The 15,349-nt window shown below is 44.6% G+C and overlaps 1 protein-coding gene across 2 annotated transcripts in view; it reads right to left on the bottom strand.

Annotated features, from left to right (window-relative positions):
- The window catches only part of LOC311353300 (1-phosphatidylinositol 4,5-bisphosphate phosphodiesterase gamma-1-like), a 29,050-nt gene extending 14,982 nt beyond the window's left edge, over nucleotides 1–14,068 (bottom strand). The window contains exons 1-8 of one of the 2 annotated variants that reach the window (XM_084473164.1): nucleotides 13,014–14,068; nucleotides 6,334–6,483; nucleotides 6,052–6,145; nucleotides 5,075–5,122; nucleotides 2,045–2,129; nucleotides 1,291–1,371; nucleotides 1,056–1,090; nucleotides 656–728 (exon numbers count right to left, since the gene is read on the bottom strand). In XM_084473164.1, coding sequence (XP_084329290.1) covers nucleotides 656–728; nucleotides 1,056–1,090; nucleotides 1,291–1,371; nucleotides 2,045–2,129; nucleotides 5,075–5,122; nucleotides 6,052–6,145; nucleotides 6,334–6,483; nucleotides 13,014–13,284 — 837 coding nt within the window. In that variant the 5' untranslated portion in view covers nucleotides 13,285–14,068. Of the gene's footprint in view, nucleotides 1–655; nucleotides 729–1,055; nucleotides 1,091–1,290; nucleotides 1,372–2,044; nucleotides 2,130–5,074; nucleotides 5,123–6,051; nucleotides 6,146–6,333; nucleotides 6,484–13,013 lie in introns of those variants that run through there. The other variant, XM_084473165.1, reaches the window with a different exon arrangement.
- Nucleotides 14,069–15,349: the final 1,281 nt, after the last annotated feature.

Here is a 15,349-nt window from a genome sequence, read left to right as displayed (position 1 = left end):
GATGTGTACAAGTTACACAATCGGTGCACACTGATTGATCTGATCTGATCTGAGGCGTTGTAGTTGCTGTCGTGAAGCGCAAAGTATGCAGCAGAAAATAAGTCTTAAATTGCCAAGAATGACCGTGTGCCAATACAAGCTTCTGGGTTGAAGGGGAGAAAGCCGAAAAAAGAGGCTGTGCGAAAGGTATGCAGCACCACTTAGTGGATAACATTCGCCATTGCGTTAGAGGAGTGATCTATACAGTGTAAATAGCATGGCGGTGCATGCCAAAAAATGAATAAATAAAGCAGGGGGCACTGTTTAGGAGGGCAGCCACATGGCCAGGGCTGGCTCTGATTACTACTTCACTCATACTTCACATCCTGTCACTCCTTCACTGTTTTGTGTCTGGTTATTTATTCTGATTGGCTATGGAATATGACAATGTGTTATGGCTAGGGGGAATTGGTATGAACTACTCTGATGGCTTAGAATGGAAAAATAAATACTTTCATTTATCTTAGAATGAACATACAGTACTGTTATTGGATTATAATATAAATAAACTACAGTAGTTTATTAAGCATGGAAGGGAACAACTCAAAATGGCTGAGAATGGATACTCACTGCTGGGATGGCTAAAATGGATATAAACTACTATGGGAGCAGGTACCTTCTGGTCAAGTTGGAGAAACTTCTGGAAGTCGTAGAGAGAGATCTGACAGAGTTCTGGACGGTCCACATTTCTAAGGGACGGAGAACATAGTGTTTCAGTCCAGTGCAATCCAAACAAAAGACATACATCTCTTCAAGTGCTGTATCATACATCCAAGAACAACCCTGTGACTAGGTCTCTGTGACTCAGATTTAACCTCAGTACTTTTCAACCACATTGTGTCGAGTCAATGCTATTTGTATAGCCTTTCATCACAGCAACAGTCACAAAGGACTTCAATGGAAAGGAGGGGTCGGCGGGGATAACAGAGGAAGATGAAAGATGAGAAGAGAGGATGAGTAGAAAATAGGAGATGAGAAAAGAGGAGAAGAGAAGGAGACAAGGAAGCAGGACTCACCGCAGGGGGAAGGACAGATCCAGCTGTTCTATGATCTGCCACGAGAGAGGGGAGGAGTCAGATGACAAACAGGATGTTGGGACAAACTGGAAGAGTTTACACTTTTGTAATAGTCTATGTACATGCTGAAAGGCTATTGGGCGGTCACAAACAAGTGTGTATAAATAAACACTACAGTACGTGGGTTATTGAATGGGAATGTACTAATGTATTCAGGCAAAAACTGTGAACGTACGCTTCTTTGTGCGTCAAACATCAGGGTCCGGTAGAGCTGGGAAAAGTTGGGGTAGGAGAGCTCGCTCCTGGCCTCCACTTCCTGTCCAGACAGGAAGAAGCATGAGTCACAGAGTACTGACATTAGCTTAGCATCAAAGCACTGTATTTTTAAAGAACTCTTACCTAGTTAACATTACTAACTGCATCTGGACAGAACCACCTTCTATCTTCTTCTCAAGTGAATTTAATTTTTAAGAACCCTTATTCACAGATAAAGTCTCAAAGAACTTCACGGGACAGATATACAACACCCCCTAACCCTTTGAATAAGGAAAAACTCCCCTAATTAGGGAAGGAACCTACAGAAGGAACACAGACAGAAGCTCAGATCAGGCACTCCTTCTATGATACAGCAGAATTTAGTAAGGCCGCATGTTTCATTACAGAGTTATTCTCCTGAAGACAGCTCAGAGGAAGCTTTCAGAATCTGACAGTTTACCACTCCTGGCTGAGGTTGTATTCACCACTTATACGCTTACATATCCCGACTTCCAGCGACATGATTGGTTGAAATAAATGCAAGCAAATGAAAGTTGATATCTGAGCACGCCTGCCATCGGACTTAATTAATTTTTAAATTAATTAATTAATCCATGGTCTGATTTCTGAGGCTAGGATTGCCAGAACGGACAGACATATAATGTTGGCATGAGAAGCAAATCAGTTTTGGTAAAATTGTCAGATAGTTTCATTGATTCATGACGTGGTCTGACCTGCAGCTTGTCCTTTAGGAAGCGCATGCTGGGCACTCTGAAGTTGATCTGAGGCAACAGAGTCTTCACATCCTTCACCGTAATACTGGCAGGGAAAGAGGAGAAGAGGGGTGGAGAGAATTACGGGCATTATTTAAACACCAGCAGTACCAACCCCTGGCTCAAGCACATCCCTATATGTCACTGACCAGCGTCCATCCTTTCACCAGCAGAGGGCGTTGGCAAGCTTACATAGTCAATGACAGGTACCGGTACTACTTCTCTTCAATGAAGGTTTAGAGGAATAAATCCAACTGGTTTTAGTGTTTAGGCCCAGAGGGGCAGGCTGGGGTGCAGGGGAAAAAAGCAACCTCTGGGGGAAAAACTAGACAACTTTACCTTTATTATTGACTACCAGTGTTGGGGTAGTTACTCCAAAAAAGTTATTAGTAATTACAAATTGTAATGAGAAATTGTAAATTGTAAATTGTAATGAGATTACTTTACTTGTTACTGCATTTGAAAAGTAAATTCACTACTTGTTACTTTACTTTCAATAAAAAAATATAAAAATAAAGGTCACTTTATCCCCTACAATTAAAACAGAAATGCACTTAAGCCGCGGTGACACATGCTGTTACTTTATGCGATGGTCCAAAGGCTGAATGAACCTGATCTAAGCTATGACGTCGTGTCTTCCTCTCACCCTCTTGCAGGCAACAGCAGCCTTACGTTTAAAACTAATGCTGTCTATCCAGTGCACCGTCATTCCTAAGTGACTTCTGTCCGCGGTGGTAAACACATGATCTATGATTTTTCTAAATCTGTGTTGTGACAGTTGAAAGACACCTGTCACCTGGGCATAGAGTGCATTTGACTCGAATATTTTTGTCCTTTCGAGTTATAAACTGAAAGTGATTGCCACTGGCCAAAACCCCCGTCTCCAATTTCCCTCGCTCTTTCGCACCAGCAGCTACGTCACTCAAATCGATCGCTATGGCAACGTGCCGAGGCAAGCAGCACACACACAGGTAGCACGCATGCACGCATCACTTAAACAGATCAGAACTTTACACACAGACACACACAGACACACTTATACACACAATATCGGTACTGTAATCCGTTACTTTGTAACTCGTTGGGGGTACTACTTTGTAATTTAGCAGAAGCTTTCATCCAGAGCGACTACAGTGTTTTGTATGACATATCATTAGGGAGTAGGTAGGGGTTAGACAGGACATTGGGGTACAACACCCAGCACAATTCGGCTGGAAGTCACCCTAGTAACCACCAGACTATCCTTTTGCTTGACATTTATATTATTATTATATATATATCGGCTATATAATATATATATATATATATATATAGTTTATTTTATATTGCACCAATTACTGTCAAAGGAGACTGCAGGTAAGCATCACACTGCATGTTGTACGTGTGTCTTTGTGTTTATGACCACTAAACTTTGATACAAAGTATTTGAAAGGCAGGGCTAAACTGGGATAGGCAGGTACTAAGTTTAAATGTGGACTATTAACCTATTCGGACTGTCCATCTGGTTCAGACTTTCCATTTCCATCAACACTTTATGTTACAATTATGTTACAAACGATATTCAGATGCAGCATAATAGTTTAGGTTTATCATAGTCTCATTTTCCCCCTCTGTAAGATGTTATCGTTCACTAAGGGTTTTAAAGTCCTGATTCTCTTTCCTCCTCTCAAGGGAAATAACATATGGACAATCAGTTGATTAACAAAACACACACACACACACACACACACACACACACACACACACTAAATCACCAGTGTCTAAACAAGGAAGTGAGGGATAAAAAAGAATGTTTAGGATGAGGAGAGGAAGAGAGAAGGAGTGGAGGAGGATACACTGGGTGGAGAGGACGTGTAGAGATTTTATTTTATTTTTATTACCTAAACTTACCATCTCTAACCTATTACCTGAACTTACCATCTCTAACCTATTACCTAAACTTACCACCTCTAACCTATTACCTAAACTTACCATCTCTAACCTAATACCTCAATTTAACCCTCTTTAACCTAATACCTAAATGTTACCCTCTCTAACCTAGTCTGTATACTTCACCTAAACGTAACCCACTCTGACGTATACCTTCAAATTAACTTAATCCATCTACCAGTAACTGGATAGGACATCCTATCAGTTACAGGGGATCATTTTGGCTAAGTGTTAAACATATTAATGAATAATAAATTGACAACATTGTGATATAAATAGCCTATCTGGGATAAATACCAGGCTCACAATAATACTGATGAATCATTCATTCCTTTCTTATAAAGTAACTCATTTTTTAAAGAGACTGATACAATAACAGTCGAAGGCGATGTATTTGTAACTTGACATTTACAGCACAAAAAAAACATTGTTGAGGGTGGTCTTTACGTAACCTGGACACACTGCTTTGAAGACACACCCAATGTTTGGCTCTGTGGTCTTAAGCTCCAATCAAACTAGTGATATCACAAGGCTATGTGTATGTGTCGGTTCATTGTTCAGGTGAATGGAGACGCTAGAGACCACAGCACCAGCCTCTTCTGGTGCCGTTCCATGAAAGAAAATCACAACTGAATGATCAAAAGTTCTCAGAGACCCCGGCCATCCCTCGTCTCTACCGTTGCCCTTCCACGCGGACAGGAAGTAGCCCTCTCCCACTCCATCACATCACTTCCTGTTGCTTATCAGCCGCTGGCAGGCTGTTTGTTTTGGATCTGCTTCCCCCTAAACACGTATGTGTGTGTGTGTGTGTGTGTGTGTGTGTGTGTGTGTGTGTGTGTGATTAGGGGTCAAGGTTCTTCACGATGGGGGGGGCGATACAAGGCTCATCGGTGATAATTGCAATAAGCAGCCGATCTGCCAACGATTGGCTGTTGTTGTTTTTGTTGTTGACGTGGTAACCTATCAGAACAATGGGACGCTGGCACGGTAACATGCCGTTGCTGACCGCCCAGTGGCTGAGGTGTGCGATTGGCTGTTGCCGTGGTAATGTGAGATACCAACCTGCCCTCGTGGCTCCGGTCTATGGAGTCAAACTGTTTCCTCAGCCACCTGTTGGAAAGACAGACATATGAAGAGATAGACAGACATACAGACCGACAGACAGATACAGGTAAATCGATTCAGACAGTGGTCAGGTACAGATAGCCAGACAGACGGACCGGACAGAGAGGACAGACAAACAGACAGGGAGAGGATACGGACAGACAGACAGACAGAGGTTGGACAAAACGACAGACAGACAGATGTCAGACAGACCGACAGACGGACTTCCTTCAGATTAGTGACTGAACTAATTATAATAATAACTAATTATAGAACTACCAGACAGATAGTTGAGTGGAACATCGAAACGCACAGGAGCTCTGTGTTGTCTCTAAACGACGAGCCTAAACTACAAACTACATGCAGTGACCCTCCCTCCGACAGTGTCTCTCACAAGCGGAGGTTGGGGAAGGTTCAACGCGTGTAATCACATCCGCTTCAATAACAGCTTATTTGGTGTACAAACAGACAAAATGAGGGGCATTTTCATTTCCGATCGGACCTTTCTATAAACAGCAACGTCCACTGTGCTTGGACGCCACAGACTGAAGCTGGCAGCCTCTCTCTACTCCTCTGCCTCCTCCTGACTCCACCAGGAGACAAACCCTTCTCCCCGGTGATCATCTGGAGTAAACATCTTCCATCGCAAACAAATAGTGACCTGCCCCTCCCTACCTCCTCCTCCTCCTCCTCCTCCTTCTCCAAGGTCTAGTCGTCCTTTGATCGAATTCAACAGATTTTGCAACATCCTGAGCAATGACTACTGCCATCTTGGTTCTAAACACCAGCTGTGTGGGGGGAACAGAATGTGCAATTCCACCCTCAGTTTCCCCCGCCCAGCTAGAATTTAGATGGCCGCTCTGTGAATATGGCCTGGTCTGATGGTAGTTTAGTTTAGAGGTGAAGAGTTTAGTTTAGAGGTGGGGGCATCCTACCTGTCAATCAGCTGGGGTAGGGGAGCTTTCTGGGTGTCACTGACCAACCAGCTCAGACCACTCATCCACATGGTCACCTCCTCCTCGCTGAACGCTGTAGACGCACGCACGCACACACACACACATGTAGGTAGGCATATACACACACACACACACACGTAGGTAGGCACACACACACACACACACACACACACACACACACACACACACACACACACACACACACACACACACACACACACACACACACACACACACACACACACACACACACACACTGACCGGCCACGCTGAGGGTCTTGAGGCGGAACTCGGAGCCGTACAGGACGATGAAGCAGTGGGAGGCCTCCAGCCGCCGGGACTCCTCAGGGTAGCGCTCAAAGTCCCGGGATCCCTTTCCCCGCCGCAGCTCCCTCACCTCCCGCAGCTCGACTGGGGGAGCAGGGACACACGGAGGGGTCCTGTTAGCGCTGGTAGCTGTGACAGGTGTTGCAGCAGTAACCAGCCACCGTCCATTTGTTACATTTGGTTACTATTACTATCGCTGCTACAGCTACGTTAACATACTGGTAGTTACGGTGGTTCCCCGTCGGGTACAGTTGCTATATGCGTTAGTAGTAGTAGTAGTAGTTAACTAGTAGATAGTAGTTAGGTGCTATTACAGTTACAGACCACTTATTACTGTTACTTATATATTATGACTTTCAATTACATATACATTTACTTACTGTCAATTACTCCTACTAATACTGTAGTGAGTCCACTACTCACTTTTAGTAACTCATATGAAGCAAATATGCAAAGAAAATACTTAAATCAGTTTGTAGTTATATTGTGCGCAACACACATACATGCACGTACACACACACAGAATCAAATGGCAGATGTCTGCAGAAAGACAATATTTCAAAAGTCTCTCTTGAGGATTAAAGTTGGAAAGACACATGTGCACCCACGTGCACACACACACACACACACACACACACACACACACACACACACACACACACACACACACACACACACACACACACACACACACACACACACACACACACACACACACACACACACAGTTCACTGTTATCAGTAAAAGTGAAACAGTAATACATATTAAATAGTTATATAGTAGATATGTAGTGGATCTATAGTATAGAAGGGAGAGGAGCCACCGGGCCAGCTCGGGTGTCTGACCAATGAGGGTGATGTAAGCCCGACATGGGGGCGGAGCCTTACTTCTAACAGACCACAGATACTCCCTCTGAAAAAACACTACCAGTTTACTCTCTTTGCAGATGTCCCTGCAAACCACTCACACATGCATGCACACACTCCCTCAGTTACACACACACACACACACACACACACACACACACACACACACACACACACACACACAGGAACCTGGCGTTTATTTGACTAAGGGCTCTTAGTCAAAAGTTTCAGCCCACGTCTACCAGATGATCCACAGAAAAACTAGGCTTGGATATGAAATAGTTGTAGTAGTACCAGAAGTACCAGTAGCAGTAATAGTACCAGTAGCAATAGCAACAAAAATATTGTATATACAAATTTTTTTTACACATACACATATACACATATTTTTTTACATAGAATAAATGTACTACACTGCAACGTGTGATTTTTTAAAATGCGTATAATTTGTCACATAGCACACATAAGTAAATAAAGCAGTGCCTTTGTGTGTCTCACATAAGACCATTAATCCTTATCTGACGACCAAAAAGGTCAATAGTAGAACACGGAGGATGTTATATCGGACACAAAGGCTGGTCTTAAACTGGTCTCAATAGGAACACAACAAGTTGCAACAATCCAGAGACTGGCGTAGAGGTGGCTCAATATTAATAGTACTATAGCAAATACGCCAGCCATAAAAGCGCCATTTGGAAGCTGGTTTCCTACTTTTATTACTTCCTGCCATTGACTCTGGATGACAGACAATGAGGCTAGCATACCAGCAAGGTAACAGCCCAGCATCATCGTGTTAAAGCATTGAAGGAGCTAGCTACAATCTTATTGAGATATTTCCCCTAGATATTCTTGGCGACAGGATAGTGGAAAGGCTAGGGTATTCCATCTATAAAGTACTGGGTTTGATCCCCAATTTTCACTGCCTGCCTGTAGGCATCGTTGAGTAAGATGGCCTCACCCCTCCCTGCTTGTTGATGACCTGTTTCTGTATTCAGTGTCCATCCCCTACCTGCTTCTTTATGACATGTCTCTGTTTTCACTGTCTAACCCCTACCTGCTCCTTGATGACCTGTCTCTGTTTTCACTGTCTAACCCCTACCTGCTCCTAAATGACATGTCTCTGTTTTCACTGTCTAACCCCTACCTGCTCCTCAATGACATGCCTGTTTTCACTGTCTAACCCCTACCTGCTCCTAAATGAGATGCCTCTGTTTTCACTGTCTAACCCCTACCTGCTCCTAAATGACATGCCTCTGTTTTCACTATCTAACCCCTACCTGCTCCTTGATGACCTGTCTCTGTTTTCACTGTCTAACCCCTACCTGCTCCTAAATTACATGCCTCTGTTTTCACGGTCTAACCCAGGGGTCGGCAACCTTTTCTTTGTAAAGGGCCATTTTGGCTAGAATTGGGGTGTGGATTATAGGGGTGGGAATCTCTTGGTACATTTCCATGCAGGATTTTCAAAAATATATATATATACACATCTGAGTTTGCTACTCAGAGTTTGCTTCCTACGTGTATGATGATACTTCCTACGTGTATGATGATCATTAAAGACAATCAACAGATGAATTACCTTATCTAATATTTTATATTAGATAAAGTCGGCTCTCTGCGCAGAGAACCCGCAGGCAGAAAGGAGTTTTCTGTAGCGCTCTGCAGCAGGCGAACAAATGTAATAAAAAAAAAATAATAATAATAATAATAATAATAATATATACATATATTTTTTTTATTAAATTTGTTTCCAATTTGTTTCTGATTATCATTTTTTCTGCATCGAGACAGAATCGTTCTAGAGAGAATCGCGATGCATCGAAGAATTGATTATTTTTCTCACCCCTAGTGGATTTTTTGTCGTAATAGGCTATTTAGCTACTTTAGCAATTAAATAGCCTGTATGAGCATGTGCAACAATTGGAGTTTATGCAATGAATATATGCAATTGCTATAAAACATACAGCTATAAAACAAGCATTTTAGTGGATGTTATATCTTACAAGACATGAGGGAGGAAAGCAGGAAAAATCAAGGTTTTTAAGTTGAAATTGTGTAGGCCTAGCTCTTTGGTTTCAGCCCTCTTTGGTTTCAGTTTGGTTTCAGTGTTTGTGCAAATGAAATGATTATCATTGCATCATAGAAAATATCAGCCTAACCCTGTTATTTTAAATGAAACATCATCTTTAAAATAACAACACTGGTAAACATTTCAAACAATTGTGAATTGTGTCCAGTTCTGTGCTAAGCAGTCTTGTTGCATTGATTCTCAGCAAACCTTGGGGCCTACATGAGCAAAAAACAATATTAGCTCAGGGCTTTTTCTACGAAAAATGACAACAACTTGCTATAATGAGATAATCAAACACCCCTTACCTTTCTCAACCAGTTTAATGGGATTTTTGTTTCTGAATTTCATTGCAGAGCTTCTGAATATCAGGGCTGTATGATGTTGTTTTCACCCTATATATATGGATCTTCTTTGGATCCATAGCTAGGCGATCTTAGCAAGCTACCCACTCAGAAAATAGGCGCAGGATAGTCTAGTCTAGTCTATCAATTTTTACAAATTGATATTGTATGGTTGACTTTTGGCCTACAACAATCATAGGAAAATTAATCCAATAAATATTTATTTTGAGTTATAAAAGAATAATGAAAAAAAGTATTTTGATTTATTTATTTTTTGGCCAAAGGGCCGCAAAGGGCGGTGCCAAAGGGCCGCAATCGGCCTGGTCTAACCTCAACCTGCTCAATAATGACCTGTCTATGCTCTTGCGGTGGACGCAAGGAGGGTCCGCAAGGACGTAAGGGGTCCGTATCCCCCTTGCATTGTGTAAACATGGGACCATAATCAGCCCTCAAGTCATTCAAACCCTTTAATCTTAAGGGATGAAGTGGGGAATTTGATACTGGGCCTGGGCCGCCTGTGAGGCAGAACCAACAAGCGTGGATGACCGATACCGTAGCATCTTGTTTTTCCAAACAGATAGTTCTGCTACAGAGGACATCAGAACATGTCAGATGTGTGTGTTTGGGGCAAGGAGTGAGGGGAGAGAAAAATAATGATCAATAGGCTCAACAAACCGCAGTGATGGGAGAGAGGAGTGGAGTTACATGGTGCAATTAATCAGGGATTCTTTTTCACACACACACACACACACACACACACACACACCAATACTGTCACTCTGTCTACACACACGCACACACAATAGAATACTACAACCCCATCTACACACGACTGCCAAACCAAACACATCCTAACACCCGACCTCACCCTCCCACCCACACCTACACACACAAACAAACAAACACACGCACACAGAAACAAATACCCCCCAACATACACAGTCACACACACCATCAAAGGAATTTAAAGTAGCTCACTTTTAGACACGCACACACACACACACACACACACACACACACACACACAGACACACAGACACGCACACACACACACACAGACTGCTTTTCCTGCGGGAGATAACAGGCTCTTGTTTTCCCTGAGCGTATTCCTTCAATCTGAAAAAGGAAGTCAGACGCTCCCTTGTAAGACACAACTTCCTGTCTCCAAGATCCAATACCTTCCCTGTATGCCCCCACGACAACACTCCTCTGGAGCCCTGGAGAGTGTGTGTGTGTGTCTGTGTGTGTGTGTGTGTGTGAGGTTAGGGCATCTTGTCATTCTCATTGACTTCTCATTGATGCCCACACACCACTAGACTAGCCGGCTGTTCATTAGTATGCCGACAAAAAAAATCGCATTCAAACCATCCCAGGAAGGATGGGTGCTTCTACTGTGTTCCGTCTCCAGATTGCCTGTGGTGGGACAGGTCAATGTGTTGGAGTTAACCAGACAGTGTGTCGGCGGGCCCCGTCTCCGCCGGTAATATGGTGATCTACGACGTTGTGTGTCCGTTACAATACCTCTGCTGTAGCACCCAGACGCGGTTTGAGAGTTAGTCAGATGTGCCGAGACAAGGGAACAACACACAATAGAAACAAACATTGGACAATAACACAACACAACCCTTATATAGCCATAAATTCAACAGGAGCATGAGCAAAATAGGCACGAGGAGTTGAGTGACTATTCATGAGGGAAAAACACGCTGGGAAAGAATGGATGGGGGGGGAAAAAAAGGATGGACGAGTGGTATTTTTTGTTGAATGTGGAGGTGAATGAGAGAAACAGACGAATAGTTTGTGAGAAAGTGAGAAAATCATGGACTTTAGGACCCAGGGAGAGACAGGGAGAGACAGGGAGCCACCGAGGAGTTTGTTTGTGAAGTGGGAGGCAGAGTGGGAGGGAGAGAGACAGGAGGAGGGGGGAAGTATCTATATGTGTGGGAAAGGTGTCCAGTTGCCAGTGTGATGTAAAGCCCCTTCTGTTGATTTTATTTATCACACACACACACACACACACACAGAAGTGAGTGGAGGAGTGCTTCTTTCTCTTTGGATTGGCCCAGTTATGGTTTTATCTTTTAATAATAAAGAGATAAATAAGTTGTGAGGGTGGAGCAGTTAGTTATACTGCTGCCCCTCCATGTGTTTACACAGAGAAAGACAGAAAGAAAGAAAGACACACACACACCCACACAACATTTTTGAAGAGAATAAATAGAGGAAGGAGAGCGCAACCAAAAGAAACCAAGGGAGAGAAGCCGGAGGGAGAGAGACAGGAGAGAACGGTTGACGAGAGAGAGAGAGAGAGAGAGAGAGAGAGAGAGAGAGAGAGAGAGAGAGAGAGAGAGAGAGAGAGAGAGAGAGAGAGAGAGAGAGAGAGAGGTTGGGGAGGGAGGGAGGAAAGTGTCAATTACACAGGCCCTCATTTATATGGGCGATGGAGAGCTATCTGGTGGGACACACCCGTATGAGCGCACGCCGCCCTATTATCACGCAGGTCAAACTCCTACACATTCCCTCGTAAACTCCAAGAACACACAGGGGAGGAGAAGCCTGTAGCATGAACAGGGGAGGGAGCTAGCTGCTGGGCTAGAAGGTTGCTAACAGGAAGCTAAAAGGTATAACCGATCCTAGCTCAGGACCCCTAACCCTGGCCCCCAACAACAGTGACCGTACCCCGGACAGACAGATCGACAAATAGACAGACAGCTGGACTACCTTTCTGACATCGAGATAGGTTGGCAGGTAGTCAGTCAGACCGGCAGGCAGGCAGACAGACAGACATGCAGATATGCAGTCATTCTCAGACCGTACAGGCATACAGGCAGACAGACGGTCACTCGGTCAATAGACAGATACACAGACCGTCTGTCACTCATTATGTCAGTTAGATGGACAGACATGCAGCCAGTCTGTCCATTAGCCATAGTGTCAGGGCAGGGTCAACTAAAATTGCTTGTCAGAACTGAAGGCGAGGGAGAGTTTAGAGTTCACGGGGTCACAACCTGCCTGGCTGCTGAGGGTGGGTTCAGGCAAGAGTGTTCAATACCAAGACCAACCATTCATCAATCATAATATGAATAATAACAATAATACCCTAGCAATGGAGAGGTGGTCAATTTCAATAATAATGGTGTAGAGGCCCCTATAAAGAACTCCTGTCTGATGGGCCCACATCATCCATCCATCCATCCATCCACCCGTGTGTGTGTGTGTGTGTGTGTGTGTGTGTGTGTGTGTGTGTTTTTGTGTGTGTGTGTGTGTGTGTGTGTGTGTGTGTGTGTGTGTGTGTGTGTGTGTGTGTGTGTGTGTGTGTGTGTGTGCGCGCTCACTCTCTCCTTCCACTTTATCCGGGTTGCGGCTCCACACCATTTGGCGCGTGTCCTGCCGGATCTGGAAAGTCCTACGCTCGGGTCTCTGGGACTTCTGGTAGAACACCGTCATCACCGTGCCCACCTCTAGCGCGTGCAGGACCCGGGGCCCGGCTTCGTTCCAGTCGACCAGCCGTGACACCGGAGCCCGCGCGCTGGTGCTGCTGCCACTACCGGGGCTCGCCTCTTCCGCAAACCCATTGATGCTCCCGTTGAACCGAGCGGCGCACATCACTGCATAACTACACCGCGGAACGGCAAAGGATCCCGGGGAGTAGGCCTATTGTAGTTGTTGTTGTTGTAGTAATTTAAGAGCTTAACATATACGAGTCCATGTCACCAATCCCAAAACATGCTGCGTTGTAGGATCGTGGAAATGGAGACAAACACACCGAAGCTGTGATTGCATTTCACATCAATGGCACTAAAACTCCCTCCAACAGCTCTTATAAAGAGGTAGTGAAACACACGGTGCTCCGTTAGCGACCATTCAACGTAGAAGCCTCCTGAACACGTCTCCTGATGTGGTGTGGATTATTTCCCAGTCCTTGGAGAGGAGGAGGAAGAGAGGGTGGGTGTGTTGGTGGGAGTGTTTCTCTCGGTTATCCTTTCCAGATGTTTCTGGCAGAACACCAACATCGGGCTCCAGTTCTCATCACAACCTCCTCCTACGGGGCCCTTTCTCGGTTCTAGTCCCGGTAGACGCCACCGGTTGATGCAGGCAGGCTGTTGATCCTTTCTGAGGGGAATTCCGTGCGACCCCAAAACACACGTTATGTAAGCACGCGTAACGGCGGCGGAGGAGGGTGTGTGTGCCACGGAGCGGCAGTGGAGTTGGAGAGGATAGCTACCACCGTCGCTCCCGGGGCTTCCGGACTCGACGGAGACCCCCGGTCAGACAGCGCGTGGACGGGAGAGCTGGGCGCTGTCCCATCTGCAGAAGAAGCATAGCGGTCAACTTCATCCATTCAGCGAACACCGTTGGAAGCGCACACCGCACCGCCCACACGATGCATATCGTCGGTGAGTTGGTGTAAAGTCCTCGTTGTTAGTGGGTTTTAGGAGCTGCAACTCCACTACGTTTCCACAGCAGCGAACCTGTGTCTCTGGTGCGTAACCTCTTCTAGCTCGGTAGAACGACAGAGGTATCTTGGAGGAGGAAATTAGGGGCTAGCAGACCGGAAAAGCTTGAGCAGAGGTTTTTTTCTTTTTCTTTCGCTTGTGGTGTACCGGAGGAAGGCGGAGAAGGGAGTTGAGAGACGCGCAACTTACAACAGGAGAAGTGAAGAGGAAGAGAGACCGTGCTGACAGTGACCTCAAGTGGCGGCAAAGAGATTTGCAGCTACAATGTGGAAGGATGGATTTCACCTTAATTTGCACCAAAACAACAGCTGAGTGCTTGGTGGTTAGGGGTGACCGAAGTCAATGGGGGTGGAAGCTCTCGATTGCTCACGACATGGAGCTACTTCCCGTGGTATACCAAAATATGAGTTAATTCCAAAGTTATGTGGTTTAGTGTATCATGAAGTTAGGTTGTTAGGATATTGTGGGATATCAATCATACAGCATTTGTCAGTTAAACCAGTTGTTTATTTGTTACGACCATATATCATCCTACCATCCACATTCCCTGGGTTCCTGCCAGATAATAAGGCCTATTCATTATGTAATGTTATTCTGTTGTGTGTTAGACTACAAGTAACATACGTTGGCAATGTTGTCATGATACTAATGGCAACAAATAAAGCCTATTGAATTTAATAAAATTTAAACTATGTGTAAACTTTATTTTTATAAATGTAAATTCATACATTTTTATGGTATTCTCATCTCACTCAACAAATACAATATTAACACTATCATCTCAACCTAGTCCAACCCCTTAATGGGACCTTGATACAATTTTCCAAAGAATCTCAAACTTCTGGTCAAAAGTAAACAGAGAAAAACACTTTTAGGTGGGCCTAAATCCAGAGAGCAATACAGAGAGAATCCCCCATTGGGTCTGCTGTCCACACCAACGGGGTTGACATCACAGCCTTGCTATGTCTGATCAACTCCATATGTCTACTGGGCTGATCCCCAACTACCACCTCAGCCAATCAGCTTCCAGAGGAACACCCTATCCACCACAGCCTTGGGCCTTGAAGAGAGAGAGAGAGAGAGAGAGAGAGAGAGAGAGAGAGAGAGAGAGAGAGAGAGAGAGAGAGAGAGAGAGAGAGAGAGAGAGAGAGAGAGAGAGAGAGAGAGAGAGAGAGAGAGAGAGAGAGAGAGAGAGAGAGAGAGAGAGAGAGAGA

The sequence above is a fragment of the Micromesistius poutassou genome (assembly GCF_964030765.1).
Source record: "Micromesistius poutassou genome assembly, chromosome: 9".
NCBI lineage: Eukaryota > Metazoa > Chordata > Actinopteri > Gadiformes > Gadidae > Micromesistius > Micromesistius poutassou.
Note: the sequence above shows the minus strand (reverse complement) of the source record. Positions and strands in the feature narration are given on the sequence as shown.